General features: G+C 43.2%; 1 protein-coding gene across 3 annotated transcripts in view; it reads right to left on the bottom strand.

Annotated features, from left to right (window-relative positions):
- EFCC1 (EF-hand and coiled-coil domain containing 1) overlaps positions 1-13507 on the bottom strand; it is a 128372-nt gene extending 114865 nt beyond the window's left edge. For all 3 annotated transcript variants that reach the window (XR_009761475.1, XM_061618146.1, XM_061618147.1), the window contains exons 1-2: positions 12640-13507; positions 6702-7111 (exon numbers count right to left, since the gene is read on the bottom strand). Coding sequence is in view for 2 of the 3 variants with exons in the window: in XM_061618146.1 (XP_061474130.1) it covers positions 6702-7111; positions 12640-13416 (1187 nt within the window). In the remaining variant the exon portion in view is untranslated. The remainder of the gene's footprint in view (positions 1-6701; positions 7112-12639) is intronic.
- Positions 13508-13723: the final 216 nt, after the last annotated feature.

Here is a 13723-nt window from a genome sequence, read left to right on the forward strand (position 1 = left end):
CTAACTGTCACAGGGGTGGGCAGGTGGTGGCTGGCCATAGAGTTAGCGGCTACAAGGCAGACCTGTGGGTGGTAGATGTGGGAGCATAATTCACCACCCCTTGAGATCTGCTGACTGAGGCACGTGTCTCACTATGCTTCATTATAGGGCCGGCCCTTCAAAGTATCCTGGGAAAGGGCATGGCCAACATCCAGGACAGGAGTACACCACACTGCAACACTTTGCTATAGGTCCCACATGATAGAAGTGTATAAAATTATGCATGGCATTGAGAAAGTGGATAGAGAAAAGTTTTTCTCCCTCTCTCATAATACTAGAACTCGTGGACATTCAAAGAAGCTGAATGTTGGAAGATTCAGGACAGACAAAAGGAAGTACTTCTTTACTCAGTGCATAGTTAAACTATGGAATTTGCTCCCACAAGACGCAGTAATGGCCACCAGCTTGGATGGCTTTAAAAGAAGATTAGACAAATTCATGGAGGACAGGGCTATCAATGGCTACTAGCCATGATGGCTGTGCTCTGCCACCCTAGTCAGAGGCAGCATGCTTCTGAAAACCAGTCCGGAAGTCTCAGGAGGGGAGAGTGTTCTTGCACTCGGGTCCTGCTTGCGGGCTTCCCCCAGGCACCTGGTTGGCCACTGTGAGAACAGGATGCTGGACTAGATGGACCACTGGCCTGATCCAGCAGGCTCTTCTTATGTTCTTAAAATAAAAGGAATATGTAATTGTTCTAATAGAAGATAACACTTGACACCTTCCCAAGTATATCTACTGAAAGTCTGACTCTTCAAAAGAAATTTAAGAGATGGAATTAAAATTTGCATTAGCTTTAGGATGACAGTGGTTTGGCTTTGTGAGGGCAAAGATGTTTACGTGGTATTTTAAGTCACAGACTAAAGAATCAGCAGATCGCTCAGAGATAATGGGGTAGGAGGCCAGAACAAAACGGTGTATTAGGGACAATATTAGCTCATACAGTATACATTTTGGATACATATGGAGCCATCTGTTAGTCGTTATCCCTATGCATCTTTCCATTCATTTCACTGAAGCTTGCTGTTTGCATAGGATTCCCACACAAGCCCAGCTGAGAGTACTGGAAACTGGTTCTTAGCATAGTAGGTGTAGCTGACAAGGTCCCTGAGAATTTGTAGGAGTGTTTATATCATCAAACATGCCTTGGGAGCTATCACTGCCATATTTTAGCACCCAAGTATACAAAGTATTCCTGTCCAGGAAAGCTTCAAATAATATGCTCATTTAATTTGGGTGCTTTAGGATGCAGTCCTACACATATTTACCAAGGAATGAGCCCCACTGAACTCAGTGAGGCTTACTACTGAGTAGAGATGTTTAGGATTTGTGCAGCTAATCATGTCTTTGTAGAATTGAGCATCGGTAAGAGTTTGCCTCTTTATCCAGAAGAACAATACACATGCTCCTATATCAGTTCATTTCATTATATGCAAATTTTAACCATTCCCTAAATAACACTAAGGTAAAAAGCAAGGTGGTGACAAGTTATTAAACCTTTTAAAAATACTGCTTCCAAGGGATTCACACTTTAGCTCACATCTTTTCAGAATGTGAGGGGAAGGACTGCACATCTTCAACCATGCTAAGATACACCATGATAAACACACTTAAATACACATAAAATCGTGTTTATACAGACCACTTTTATTTAAAACAAGAATGTGCTTTTGATCTGGATTTAGGCCTCATGCCAATTTCCCCCTGAAAATTCACCTCCCCTTTCCAATTGATAGGTGTTTATAAACAGCATCTTTGGGGGGCTGACCCATCCCTACCCCAGGCCCATTTGAGAGGAACATGAACCCCCACCCCTCAAATGTGGAACATTTCCTGTTACATAGTCTTCACTATGTTTCTATCCAGCTTAGATTAATGCAGCCTCCAGCCAATACAAAGGTAATTCATTCCCAGACTGAACTTCCAACAGACACAGACATTCCAACAAGCAAAGGATTAACTGCAAACAGTAATTTATGGCAAAACGTTTTCAGCTATAGACTGGAAACATAGGTTTAGGCTTTGAAGGCAGGGGCTCTGAGGTGAGTGTGGGTCATTTGCACCTCCTGCTTTCTGTTTGTCTTTAAAATGGCTGAAACAACAGCTGAAAATATAACATTTGAATCTCCTTCAGTGGTACAGTGTGCAAGCCGTGAATACAAAAATAGCTTTACACATCTCTTCGCTATGGACATCACTACAAAGCAGCACACAGGCTAGGAAGCATGAATTACTTTTGTGTATCCTGTTTCCTCTTGTCTCTCCTGCCATTAAAGTCTGAAGCCACTCTCAGCAAAAGAGAAAAAGAGGCTTCCAAAAAATGGGAGTCGTCTCACCAGTAAAAGCGGAAAAAGAGATCTGAAACCCACCTCACCTAACTGGATATAGAGGTAGAAGCATATTCTAGTTCCCACCATCTCCCCCACAATTCTACAATTTGTTAAATTGCATAGAAACTTGCTCTCTCACTCTCCTTTAAAGTGAAGTTTCTCAGGTTTATGTGAGACCTGCCAGACTGTGTTGGAGAAAATATTCCACATTTCCCAATTCCCATGATTTCAATATTTCTTCTAAGCAGGTCTGGGATACACTGATAATCCATTACAGTAATACCTCAGTTAACAAATCCTCCAGGAAAGAAGGTCCTTTTAACAAAGTCTTTTTGGGGTGTGGGGAGTGTGGGGGATGCACACTCTGACACAGTCAGAATGTGGTTCCTTGTCTACAGGATTGTGGCTGCTGGAGGCAGCTCTCTCACACGCGGCTGGAATGGCGCTCCTTGCCATGTGGCACAGTCACCTCTGCAGTAAACAGTGCTTCGGGTGCCCTGGAAGCAGGGTAGTAGTCATCCGGGAACTTGGGGGGTCTTAGACCTTTTACTTTTTTGGGGAGCAGGGTCCCTGCAGGGTTCCTACGTCTTCAGCATCCTATGAGCCCATCAGCATGAAAGGGGAGTGTGTTAGCCCTGAGAAGAATCTTCTAACATGCTGCCTTGTCCTTTCCTGCTGATTAGAGGCAATCGGAGTGAAAGAAGGTTAGTCAGCCCCTCAGAAGACTCTTCTCAGTAGCTAACATGCTTCCCTTTCATGCTTATTGGCTCCTAGGGACATCTGTTGTTGTGCAAAAGGCATTAACAAGGATCTTATTCTCAACCCAGCAGGAAAAATAAAAGGATGGGAGGGATCATGGCTGTGACTATCACAAATTTGCTTCTACACTATTGCCTGGAAGCACTGTTTACATCAGTTCGAGTGTAAGGGAGGATGGCACAGAGAGAGAGAGACAGACAGACCAAGTACAGGGTGGTGGAGGGGCTGTCCCTTACCTACTTGCTCAAGGGTACGAAGAGAACTGTGCTCACTGCTTTAGATTGCTATAGCAAGATGCTACACAATAAAAGAAAAAAGGCCAGGCAGGCATCGCTGGGTGCGTTTTGGAAGAAGCCTTCAAGTGGTCTGTATGCAAGGCTTACCTGACCTGGTTGTTTCATTTCAGACATGCGTATTGTTCATTTTTAATAAAAAGCGTGCCGAAATATGTTGAACTGCTCTTTCTTGTTGTGGTGTAGGAACTTATCCCTATTCTTTCCTTGTTATTCCTATCTCTGGTACCAGAGTTTCTGTTAAAGTAGTAATGTCCAGGAACGCAAGTACTTTGTTAACTGAGGCATTATTGTACAAGGAACATTCTTTTATTCACATGCCGTACACATAAAACACTCCAGCCATGGATTGTGGACAAACCCACGCTATGTTTCCCATTGACCTATAACCAGTTAATCTCTCTTTTCTTATAGATGAATTTCATACACCATTAAATTGTGGAAAATAACTTTGCAAGATTCTAGGGTTGAACCTGAGTCCTGAATGCCAAGACAAGAGAACACTTGCTTGCAAGTTTTTCTCTCCCAGCAGTGACATAAAAAGTGTTCTTGATCAACACCAATTCCACACAATATCTAGAATTGTCCACCTCTAAAATATGGTCTAATTTCCAAAAAAATGCTTAAAATTGGGATGAAAGTCACAAGAACCTATATGACAACAACAAAATCTTTGATGAACATGGTAAAAAAAAGGCAAAACTATTTAATGGACTATTTCATTTATGCAACTCCCCTAGATAATAACATATACTGTGCTTATAAAAAATGGCACAGGACTATTTTTAAAGACTTCTCTTACTTCACAAACACCAGACACAATAGCTTTGATTCCACATAAAACTCAATCTGAACTCTTGTAAGGCAATTGAAAAGGAAATGGCTATTTTAGTTGCTGGCTGTTTTCACAGTGCTGCTTTTGAATAACCTGTGTGAAGGCACCTAGCATTCAGATACTGTGTTACAGTGTTCTAAGTACGTCACATAAGTTGGGTCACTTTGGACATAACAATCCCATCTAAAAGATCTTTGGCCCACAACCCCCTCAACCCTCTTTACATGAGGACTGTATGAGATTTCAGTGCACTGTGCTTGGTCAGAGTATTGTTACACCCTTGGCCTAATATACCCCATACAAATTAATGCGGTAATTGTTCTCATTATTAAGAAAAACAGTAAAGTGAGCTCCCAGGTATATTAAAAAATGCAAAGCCGCCTATTCAGTTGCTTAATCATACTTCTGGCTTTGGTTTTTGATTGACTCCGTCTTGAATGAAAGCCTATTTAGTGGCTAGCAGGCATGGAATCATTATTATCCACCATCAGTGTTGCTATTAAGTTTGTTTGGAGAGCCAAGTTTACTATGTCAGCAATAATGAGAGCTATAAGCCTTACAACATTTCATTTTGGAGGGCCAACATCTGGTTTTACCCATGGAGCATAAAGGGTAAGAATAAGCAACAAAATGTCTTCTTTCCACTGCTGAACACTGCCCATCATTTTGCACATATCAGTGTGTGCTTGTCTCACTGAAATCTATGGGACCTAGTGGTGCTAATCTATGCATCACGTTTAACCAAGAGAAAGGAATATGTGAACAGCTGCTTTTTTTAAAAGTGAAGACTATAAACAGAAATATATAGACTAATAATTATGTTTACAGTCCGGTCCTGTACAGTCCAGCACATGCAAATATGTGCACTGAGAATGAGTGTGCCAAACATTATTTATTTATTCTATTTCTATGCCGCCTTTTGGCCAAAAGGCCCTCAAGGCGGCTCACAAAAAAATAACAAATACAAAATACACATCAAAAAAGAATACAGTGCACAAAAATTTAAATAACAAAATATTAACATTGTTTTTAAAAAAAACAACCAAGGTTCTTTACAGGCCTAAAGATAATCTGTCCCAAAATGTAGTACTGCCACTTCAAGAATTTTAGTCCTCAAACATTGAGCAGCTGTTGCACATTACCCCAATGTGTAAAACATTAATGAAGCTGAGTTATGGTTATTTTGCAATGACACTCTACAGCGCCTGCAAGCAGATGTGCCATTGCAGATCTTTTGGCTTAGATACCAGCATGCCATATTATGTAGAAACACTGGAATCTGCAATATACTGAATGAGACCATTGGCCCATCTTGCTCAGTGCTGTCTACACTGACTGGCAGTGGCTCTCCAGGGCTTCAGGCAAGAGTCCTTCCCAGCCCTACCTAGAGATTTCCGGGATGAAACCTGGGACTTTCTGCATGCAAAGCAGATGCTCCACCACTGAGCTATGGCCCTTCAGCAATTCAAGCAGAGGTGCTGACCCCTGTTCAAGTTTTCACACCACCACCTCTATAAGTCTTCTTTTGTTTACAGAACAGTAACTAGAGCAGCAATCATTAGGAGAAATTGAAAAAGTGAAAGTGGGACTGCCTTCTGACTAGACATGCATAGGATTGCACTGTAATATGCTTCTATAACACATCCATCCATGTAGTGCTATGGTCCATTTCTCAGGATCACTTCACTCTTTCCATCATGACTAGGGAAATGGGAATAATTACACATACCTATATACAAAATATGATGGCTAATGGACATCCTATCATACTGCAGTTTTGATTAGGGAACACGAAGTAGCAGATTTTTCAAGAAGTTTTAAAGGGATAAACCCACAAACGTAGTTCACTTTAGAAGATAATTCTGCGGAGCAGCTACTGGCTAGCCCTAAAGAACAATGATATAATAACAACTCTTGTCTTCCTGGGGAAAGTCTCTTCAAGCATGGCCTGAAATATTCTGTAGAAGAGCATAAAAAGAATTTATGAAGTCTCAAAACATGAGAAATCCCAATGGGTAGCACTGTACAAATATTCAAATAAAGGAAGAATCCAGCATCTATAACCAATGCCCTTAATAACAACCAGCTGTTCTTAAAAAGAAAAAAGCCTCTTCCATTAGATTACATGTTGCCCTTTCTAAACATCAACTCCCACAATGCCATTAATAATGTCTCCTAAATTAGATTGTTAACATCTGCTGATTTTTGTCAATGGCATGTTGGGCTTTTCTTTGATGGCATCCGCTGTTCACAGTAAATCATGTCTCCTGTGGGGCAATAACTAGAAGGAAGATAAGTGACGCTTTGCTGCGAGTTCCTACTAAGAAAATAACTAGGTAGAGGCTAATTCTTTGCCCAGCACATTTCAAAAGACATTTATAACTGAGTTTGCAAACCGTACATAAATTTTGCATCTGATACTATTTCTTTTTGTGGTTTCAGGCTTACCTATAATATTGTACCTCTGATTCTAGCTGCTGGATGTTTATCTGCAATTGTGGCACTTTATGGGCTTTAGCTTCAAGTTCCTTTACTTTTCCAAGGCTGTTAAGGACAGCATATCGGGCTTCTTCAACCTTTCTCCTCATTTCCGCTTGCTCCCTCTTTAGACTGCGGTTGCAGTCTTCCAGGGCGACCAGAGCTTCATGAGAATTCCTCAGTTCTTTCTCCAATTCTTGATTAAACCTAATTGCTTCTTCAATTTGTCCATCCCTAGAACTCCGGATTAGTTCAACTTCCTTTAGAACACTTTGAAGGCACTTGGAAGTCTGGGACTGACTGTTAGTTAATTGTCTCTGGTTTCCTATAAAGCAGGCCCCATTTTTCTTATGATTAGCATGGCTCTTCCACAATCCCACCTACAATTGATAGGGCAGAGGGAGAAACATAAATTAGAAGGAAGGAAGCAGATTTGTTTTCAATGTACTTGAAGTTTGTTTCAAAGCACTTAATGTTTTAAAAGGTTCGGCTAATATAAATCTCAAATGAGGCTAAAGTTTTAGAGCTAAGGATGTCGGAGAAGTGGGAATTGCTGCAGTTCGTATGTTCGTCTATGGTCAAGAGCAGAAATCAGCCAAGCAAATACAATTGGTATTTGTTCACATCACTTTTTTAAAGTCTGCAAACAATATGTAATTAATTACTTTGTTTTTACATTTCCTTTACATTGGAAGGAAAGCCATGTAACTTATAATAAATAGTTATGTTAAATAGTGGACAGTGAGACAAATAAGATAGTATTTTGTGGAAACTGAACTGCAATGGAACGGAAACAGGGCTGATTGTGACAAATACAGGTTGGAACAGAAATTGCTGCCTTACATGCCTACCTATAGCCAAACTGACTAGACAGCTACGCACAAACCTGGACTACTTCATATTTCATTTTCTTACATTAATACTCAACTCTCCCCACCCCCCATCCCATGAATGGGGAAGCTTATACACAAGACAGCTTCCCTGTAAAACAAGAAGATGATTCCAAATCCAACAGGCCACTGATGAAGATATACACACATTGCCCATAGAAGTGTTAATAAAAGGACAAGAGGTTCTTAGCCTCTTGGTAGAATGGTACTAAAAACAACAAAATTTTGAGGTTGGTCATTGTGAAGCATGCTAAGCAATCTACACACTAGAACCTTATATAAGTACAAACTTGTAGAGCAGACAGCCAAGAGTGTGTTCTGTGTATCTTTGTCACTCTTACAGAGGTATAAGCACAAGCACCATGGGATGTAATAACTTTTCAGAAATTCAAAAGCACATCAAGCTACTAATGCTAACAGCCTGATCCTATGCTCTGCTGCACCAAATGTGGAAGTGCAAAGCATAGGCTGTTATCATCACTATGAACACAACATTATGCTCTTTTGAAGTGGTATTTATGTTTACCTTCAAAGCCAATCTACCCACACATCAGTACAGAATAAAGCTGCTATTATGACTATATATTATTTTTGGGTTGTATCCAACAGTATCTATGCATGAGCTGAACAGACATCTGCCTGTGCAATGGGAATTCCCCTTTCTCTGCTCATCTCCCCCGCCCTGTGCCCTCACAATCTGCTCCAGAGGATTGGAGGACCCAACCTGGGGGTGCAGGGGGGAGCTGAGGAAGGGGAAGTCCCCTTGCACAGGAAAGGTCCTTTTGTGCATCTTTTGATTTCATTCATCATCATTTTATCTAAAACATTTGTATTCCATCTTAATAAAACAGCTGCTGTATGCCTAACAAACCATTAAAAAACATGCGATCCAATCCATCATCACTTAAAACACATTAAACCAATAAAGCAACAGAAAAACATTAGCACAGCAGGGAGTTTTAAAAACAAATCATACAAGGCACTCTCTCTCTCTCTCTCTCTCTCTCTCTCTCTCTCACACACACACACACACACACACACACACACACACACACACACACACACACACACACAGGCTTTCTGAAATAGGGCAATTTTGACCTGAAAAAAAGTGAGCGTGGTTGCCAGATGCCCTTCCTTAGGGAGAAGGTTCCACAAAATAGGGGCTACCACTGATAAGGCCTTATCTCTCAGATTACACTCTGAAAGATGCCTTGTTTCATGTTATGATTAACTCACATAGAGAACAGAATAGGATCACACCTCTTGTCCTCACTCCTGTATGCATTCAATGTAACTTTAAAGGTGCCCTTTGGTGTACAATCCAAATGCAGATAGGCTTTGTATGTGTGATAGACCTTTTCCAGAATTCCAAATCATACTGACAGTGCCTGTATGTGGACAGTTTATATACACACAAGTTATTCAGAATGTGGCAAATTAAAAAAGTGGATTGTACTCTTTTCCAAATAATGTGTTTGATGCTTGGGGTGCTTATTGCTCAAACTTTAATAATCAAATATTTAATATTTGATCACTATGGCTTTTGAATCAAGGTCTCCTGATATTGAACTGAAACTTTATTTTTACCCCGCCCATTTTCCAAACTGGAACTCAGGGCGGCTTACAAATAGAACTACATGTAGTTAAAAACATAGAAAAACATACAATTAAAATACAATTAAACTATGCACAACCTTAAAACCGTAAAAGGCACTTAAAAATCTAAAAACAATTTAAAATAATACAAATAATAATATAGAACAACAAAACAAGCCTTGTAAAGCCCAATCCTAAACACCTTCTATCCCAAAAGCCTGTCGGAATAAAAAAGTCTTTACTTGCCGACGGAAGGATGGCAGGGAGGGGGCCATTCGTGCCTCCCTAGGAAGGGAGTTCCAGCACCTAGGAGCAGCCACTGAGAAGGCCCTATCTCGCGTCCCCACCAGTTGCACTTGTGAGGGTGTTGGGACTGAGAGAAGGGCCTCTCCTGAAGATCTCAGGGCCCAGGCAGGCTCGTATAGGGAGATACGGTCTGACAAATAGCCTGGACCTGGGCCATATAGGGCTTTAAAGGTCAAAACCAGCACTTTGAATTGTGACCGGAAACAAACTGGCAGCCAGTGGAGCTGTTGTAACAAGGGAGTTGTATGGTCCCTGTAACCAGCCCCTGTTAATACTCTGGCTGCAGCTCTTTGTACCAGTTTAAGTTTCCGAACAGTTTTCAAAGGCAGCCCCACGTAGAGCATGTTACAGTAGTCTAAGACTATTACACTGCTTAAGATTTTTTTAAAATTTATGTGGTTTAGAAATACTTTTAAATAAATAAAAATATTAGCAGCCAACTGGGAAACAGCTGAAACAAATTTCTCAAAAACATTCCCACAGATCCCATTTTAGTATGAAAATTAATGTCCTTTCTATGTCTTTTCCAACCTTACCTTATTTGACTTTTCTTGAAAGTAAACCCTATTAATAAATCACTCACACTCTTTTGATTCAGTCCAGTCCAAGGTTAGCACATGCTTAATTTTTCTACTAAAATCAACAGGTCACACAGCCCAATGTTTTGTTTACTCAGAAGTCCTTTCTTTTCAGTTAGGTTTATTCCCAAGTAAGAGTGCCCAGACCTGCAGCTTCTAACATCATTGACTAGAGTGTGTTATTTGTTAAATAGTTTGTGACACATCAGGACTCATGTCAGAACCTAAACTTATTACTGGAAGTAGACCAAACTGATTTCAAACTGCTCTGTCTTTAACACACTCCTAATCGCTACATTTCAATATATTCCATTTCAAGCAGTATGTATAGGAATGGGTTGCTCATCTCTTATGTGAGGTTCTTTTGCAAAAGGCTAATAAGACTTCAAGGAGAGCAGGAGTAAATTAACATGTTTGTTCTGGTTCTGAAAAAATACCTTTTCAATCAGTTTCCTTAAGCGATATGAACTTCAGTGAACTTTCAATTTCTATATACAAGTCCCATTTGAATAGAACTCTGAAGTCAAACGTTTAAAGTGGTTTCTGTTACAAACATGAAATCTGACCTTCTAGGAAGGAAAGAAATGGATGTTCCTGATTAACTCCTCAATTCCTTATTGACAATATTCTCTCAATATATCAGAATTTAAACATCTCAAAACAACCCGACATACTACAAAGCCACTTTGTGCATATGTCATGGTTAATTTAATAGCTGCTGCCTTTTTCAGTTTGCTATTTGCTTCATCTCTGGTTACAAAGTATGTAAAACAGGCATTGGCAGTGCAGTTCCCCAATACTTACTCAAAAGTAAGTCCCACTATGAGCAATGAGGCTTACTTCCTAACAAATATGCTAACAATTGCAGTCTTCAATCCAAAGGTGTAGCACTGCCCTTGGTGATTCAAGGAAAAGCCATGTGTATATTCACAGAAGTATTTACAGGTGTCTTATACATAGCAGAGTCAGACTGGGTGGCAACTCTGGTGAGGATTTATGTCATTAAGCAGTTTTACACCACTACAGACCCCTGTGAGCTACACTTAACTTCTAACATGAATCTGGCTGCAACCCAATTAACCCTGAAAGTCTGGGGGACTTCCTCTGCCCCTCTAGCCTTTCCTCTTAATCCCAGATGTGTGAATCACAGAATCAAAGAACTGGGAGGGACATCTAGTCCAAACCCCCTGCCACTACTACAATGTCATTGATCGATGGTCATCCAGTGTCTGCTTAAAAACTTCTGACAAGGAGAGTCCACCATCTTCAGGGCCATTTCCTTTCATGAGGCAAAGTGGGGCTGCCTCAGGTGACAGGGGCTGAGGACAGATAATTAAAAACCCCAGGCCCCCATTAGCTTCCTTTGCTGTTGGCCACTGCTGCTCACCACCGACCTGCCCAGTGAGGATCCAGCTTGGCGTGGCGCTCTCCAGAGCATCTGCCTCATCTCTCGCTGCAAGGAGTGGGGTCCTTCATCAGAGTGAGGAATCCTGGGTGGAGTTGCCCAGGAGACCACCTGAACCATCACTGCTTTGCTGCAGCAGCTAGAATTTATTTCTAAAAATTCGTTAACATTTTAAAGTTACCAAAGTGTCTTGTGCCTTCCTCAGAGTGAGGCAGAGAGGTGTGGCCACCACAGCCACCACTAAATGAGCAGCAAAAGAATGTTAAAGTAAGCAGGAGGTGGGTGGGGCAGTAGCATATAGTGTGGCAGGCCCTGAGCATTTCCCCAGGCAGTGCGTTGCACTGTAGGACAAGCCCAAGTCTACACCCCCTTCTATTAATTGTATACCCATTCCTTCAGGTCCCACCATCCGGAGCAAGAGAAACAAACTTGCTCCACCATCTACCTCAGGGGTGCAGACCTTTTTTTTTGACCAAGGGTTGCATAGCCATCTGGACAACCTGCCACAGAGGCAGGGCCAGCGATACCTGGTGCACAGGACCAGAGTCAGAGTGGGTGAAGCACCAAATGGAAAGTTTCCTTTTGTACCATAGTAAGTAAGTAAGTAAGTAAAATTTAATTTTTGTTTCGCCTATGTGGCCGAAGCCATTCTAGGCGACGTACACATTGAAGTTCGATAAAATACAATATAAATACAGAATAAATACAATGAAGTCAACAATAACCATATTCTGTACCTACACACACACCTCTTTCTGTGGTCCATCCAGGCAACCATGAGGCATGATCAGACTTCAAGGGACCGTTCCAGCGAAGCCAAAAAGCTCAAGGATGAGTTAACACTGGAGAGGGGTGTGGCCTGGTTAGAGTGGGTGTGGGCAAGAAAGGGGTGTGGCCAGACAGAGAGGCCGGAGAATCGGATGTGCGCTTGCCAACTCTGATCTATGTGACAGCCCTTAAAATATTTGAAAATTATCTGATGGAAACATTTCAAGAGTGCTGAGAGAAAGGCATGTGCCCAAAGGGGCTCCCTTCCTTCTGCCGAGTCCTAGGCACCGAAAACAGGGTTTGATTCAGCGAAGCCCTCCTTTGGGCGGCAGCGGCACCTACCGCCTCCCTGACCCGCTCACCTGTAGCGCCAAGCACCTGGCGTCGCTGCTTTGCAGAGCCGCCCTCATGTCCTCGACTAGCTCGCGGAGGCTGGCGTTTTCGTCCTCGAGTTTGACGATCCGGTCCTCAGCCTGCTCCAAAGCCACGATCTCCTCGTAGCACTCCCTGGAACACGAGCCCGACGGCAGCCTGCAAGCCGAGGCTGACCCGGGGGAAGAAGGCGGAGGAGAGGAGGAGGAGGAGGGGGAGGAGCCCCTGGCGCTGCTTCTCCGGCCGCCGCCGCCGCCCATCTTCCTCGAAGCCCCGCCGCAACCAGCCGCAGCCTTCTCTCTGCGGCGGCGGAGCGGGCTGCGGAGCCGGATCTGGGTCTCAATGTGCTCGCTCTCCTTGCCCACCGGCAGCCGAGCCACCCCCATGACGCCCTGGCCCGGCGCCTGGCAGCCGGCCTTGGTGCTGAAGTACCCGCACAACTTAGCATGGAACTGCCGGAAAGTCACGTCCGAAGAAAGGTTCTCGCATAGCCCGGCGCATTCCTCCGGGTCGGCGCCCGCCTCCTCGTCCTGCAGCCCCAGCACCAGGCAGAGGGTCTGGAAATCCTCGCCGGGGATCTTGCCGTCGCCCTCGCAGTCCAGGTGGTGGAAGATCTCTTGCAAGTACTGATCCAAGCCCGTGGCCAGCACGATGATCTCGTTCTCCACGCCCCGGTCCAGCCCGTAGTGGTACGCCAGGGCGCTGACCAGCCACTGGGTCCTGCGGGCCGGCCGGCTGTAGGGATCCCAGGCATCAGACAGATCCATCCTGGAGCCCTCTCGCCGCCTGGCAACTCTGCTCGCCGCTCTCGCCTACCATGCTGTCCCGTTTGAATCGAGTCCCACGGTACAGGGCAGGCAGCTCTCTCCGGGCCACGCCTCCTGCCCTTTCTTCCTCGTCCCGCCCCTGTTCTGGGAAAGGGAAAGGGGGGCGGTTGGGTGCGCGCCTTATTCATGGCGCCCGGCGCCAAGGCGATCCCATGTACTACTGTATTTATTTTACATATATGATAACACACACACACACCACCTCAAGCAGCTCCAAAGGTAATAAAGCACTAACTACAAAAATCAT

The sequence above is a fragment of the Rhineura floridana genome, chromosome 3 (assembly GCF_030035675.1).
Source record: "Rhineura floridana isolate rRhiFlo1 chromosome 3, rRhiFlo1.hap2, whole genome shotgun sequence".
Taxonomy (NCBI): Eukaryota; Metazoa; Chordata; class Lepidosauria; order Squamata; family Rhineuridae; genus Rhineura; species Rhineura floridana.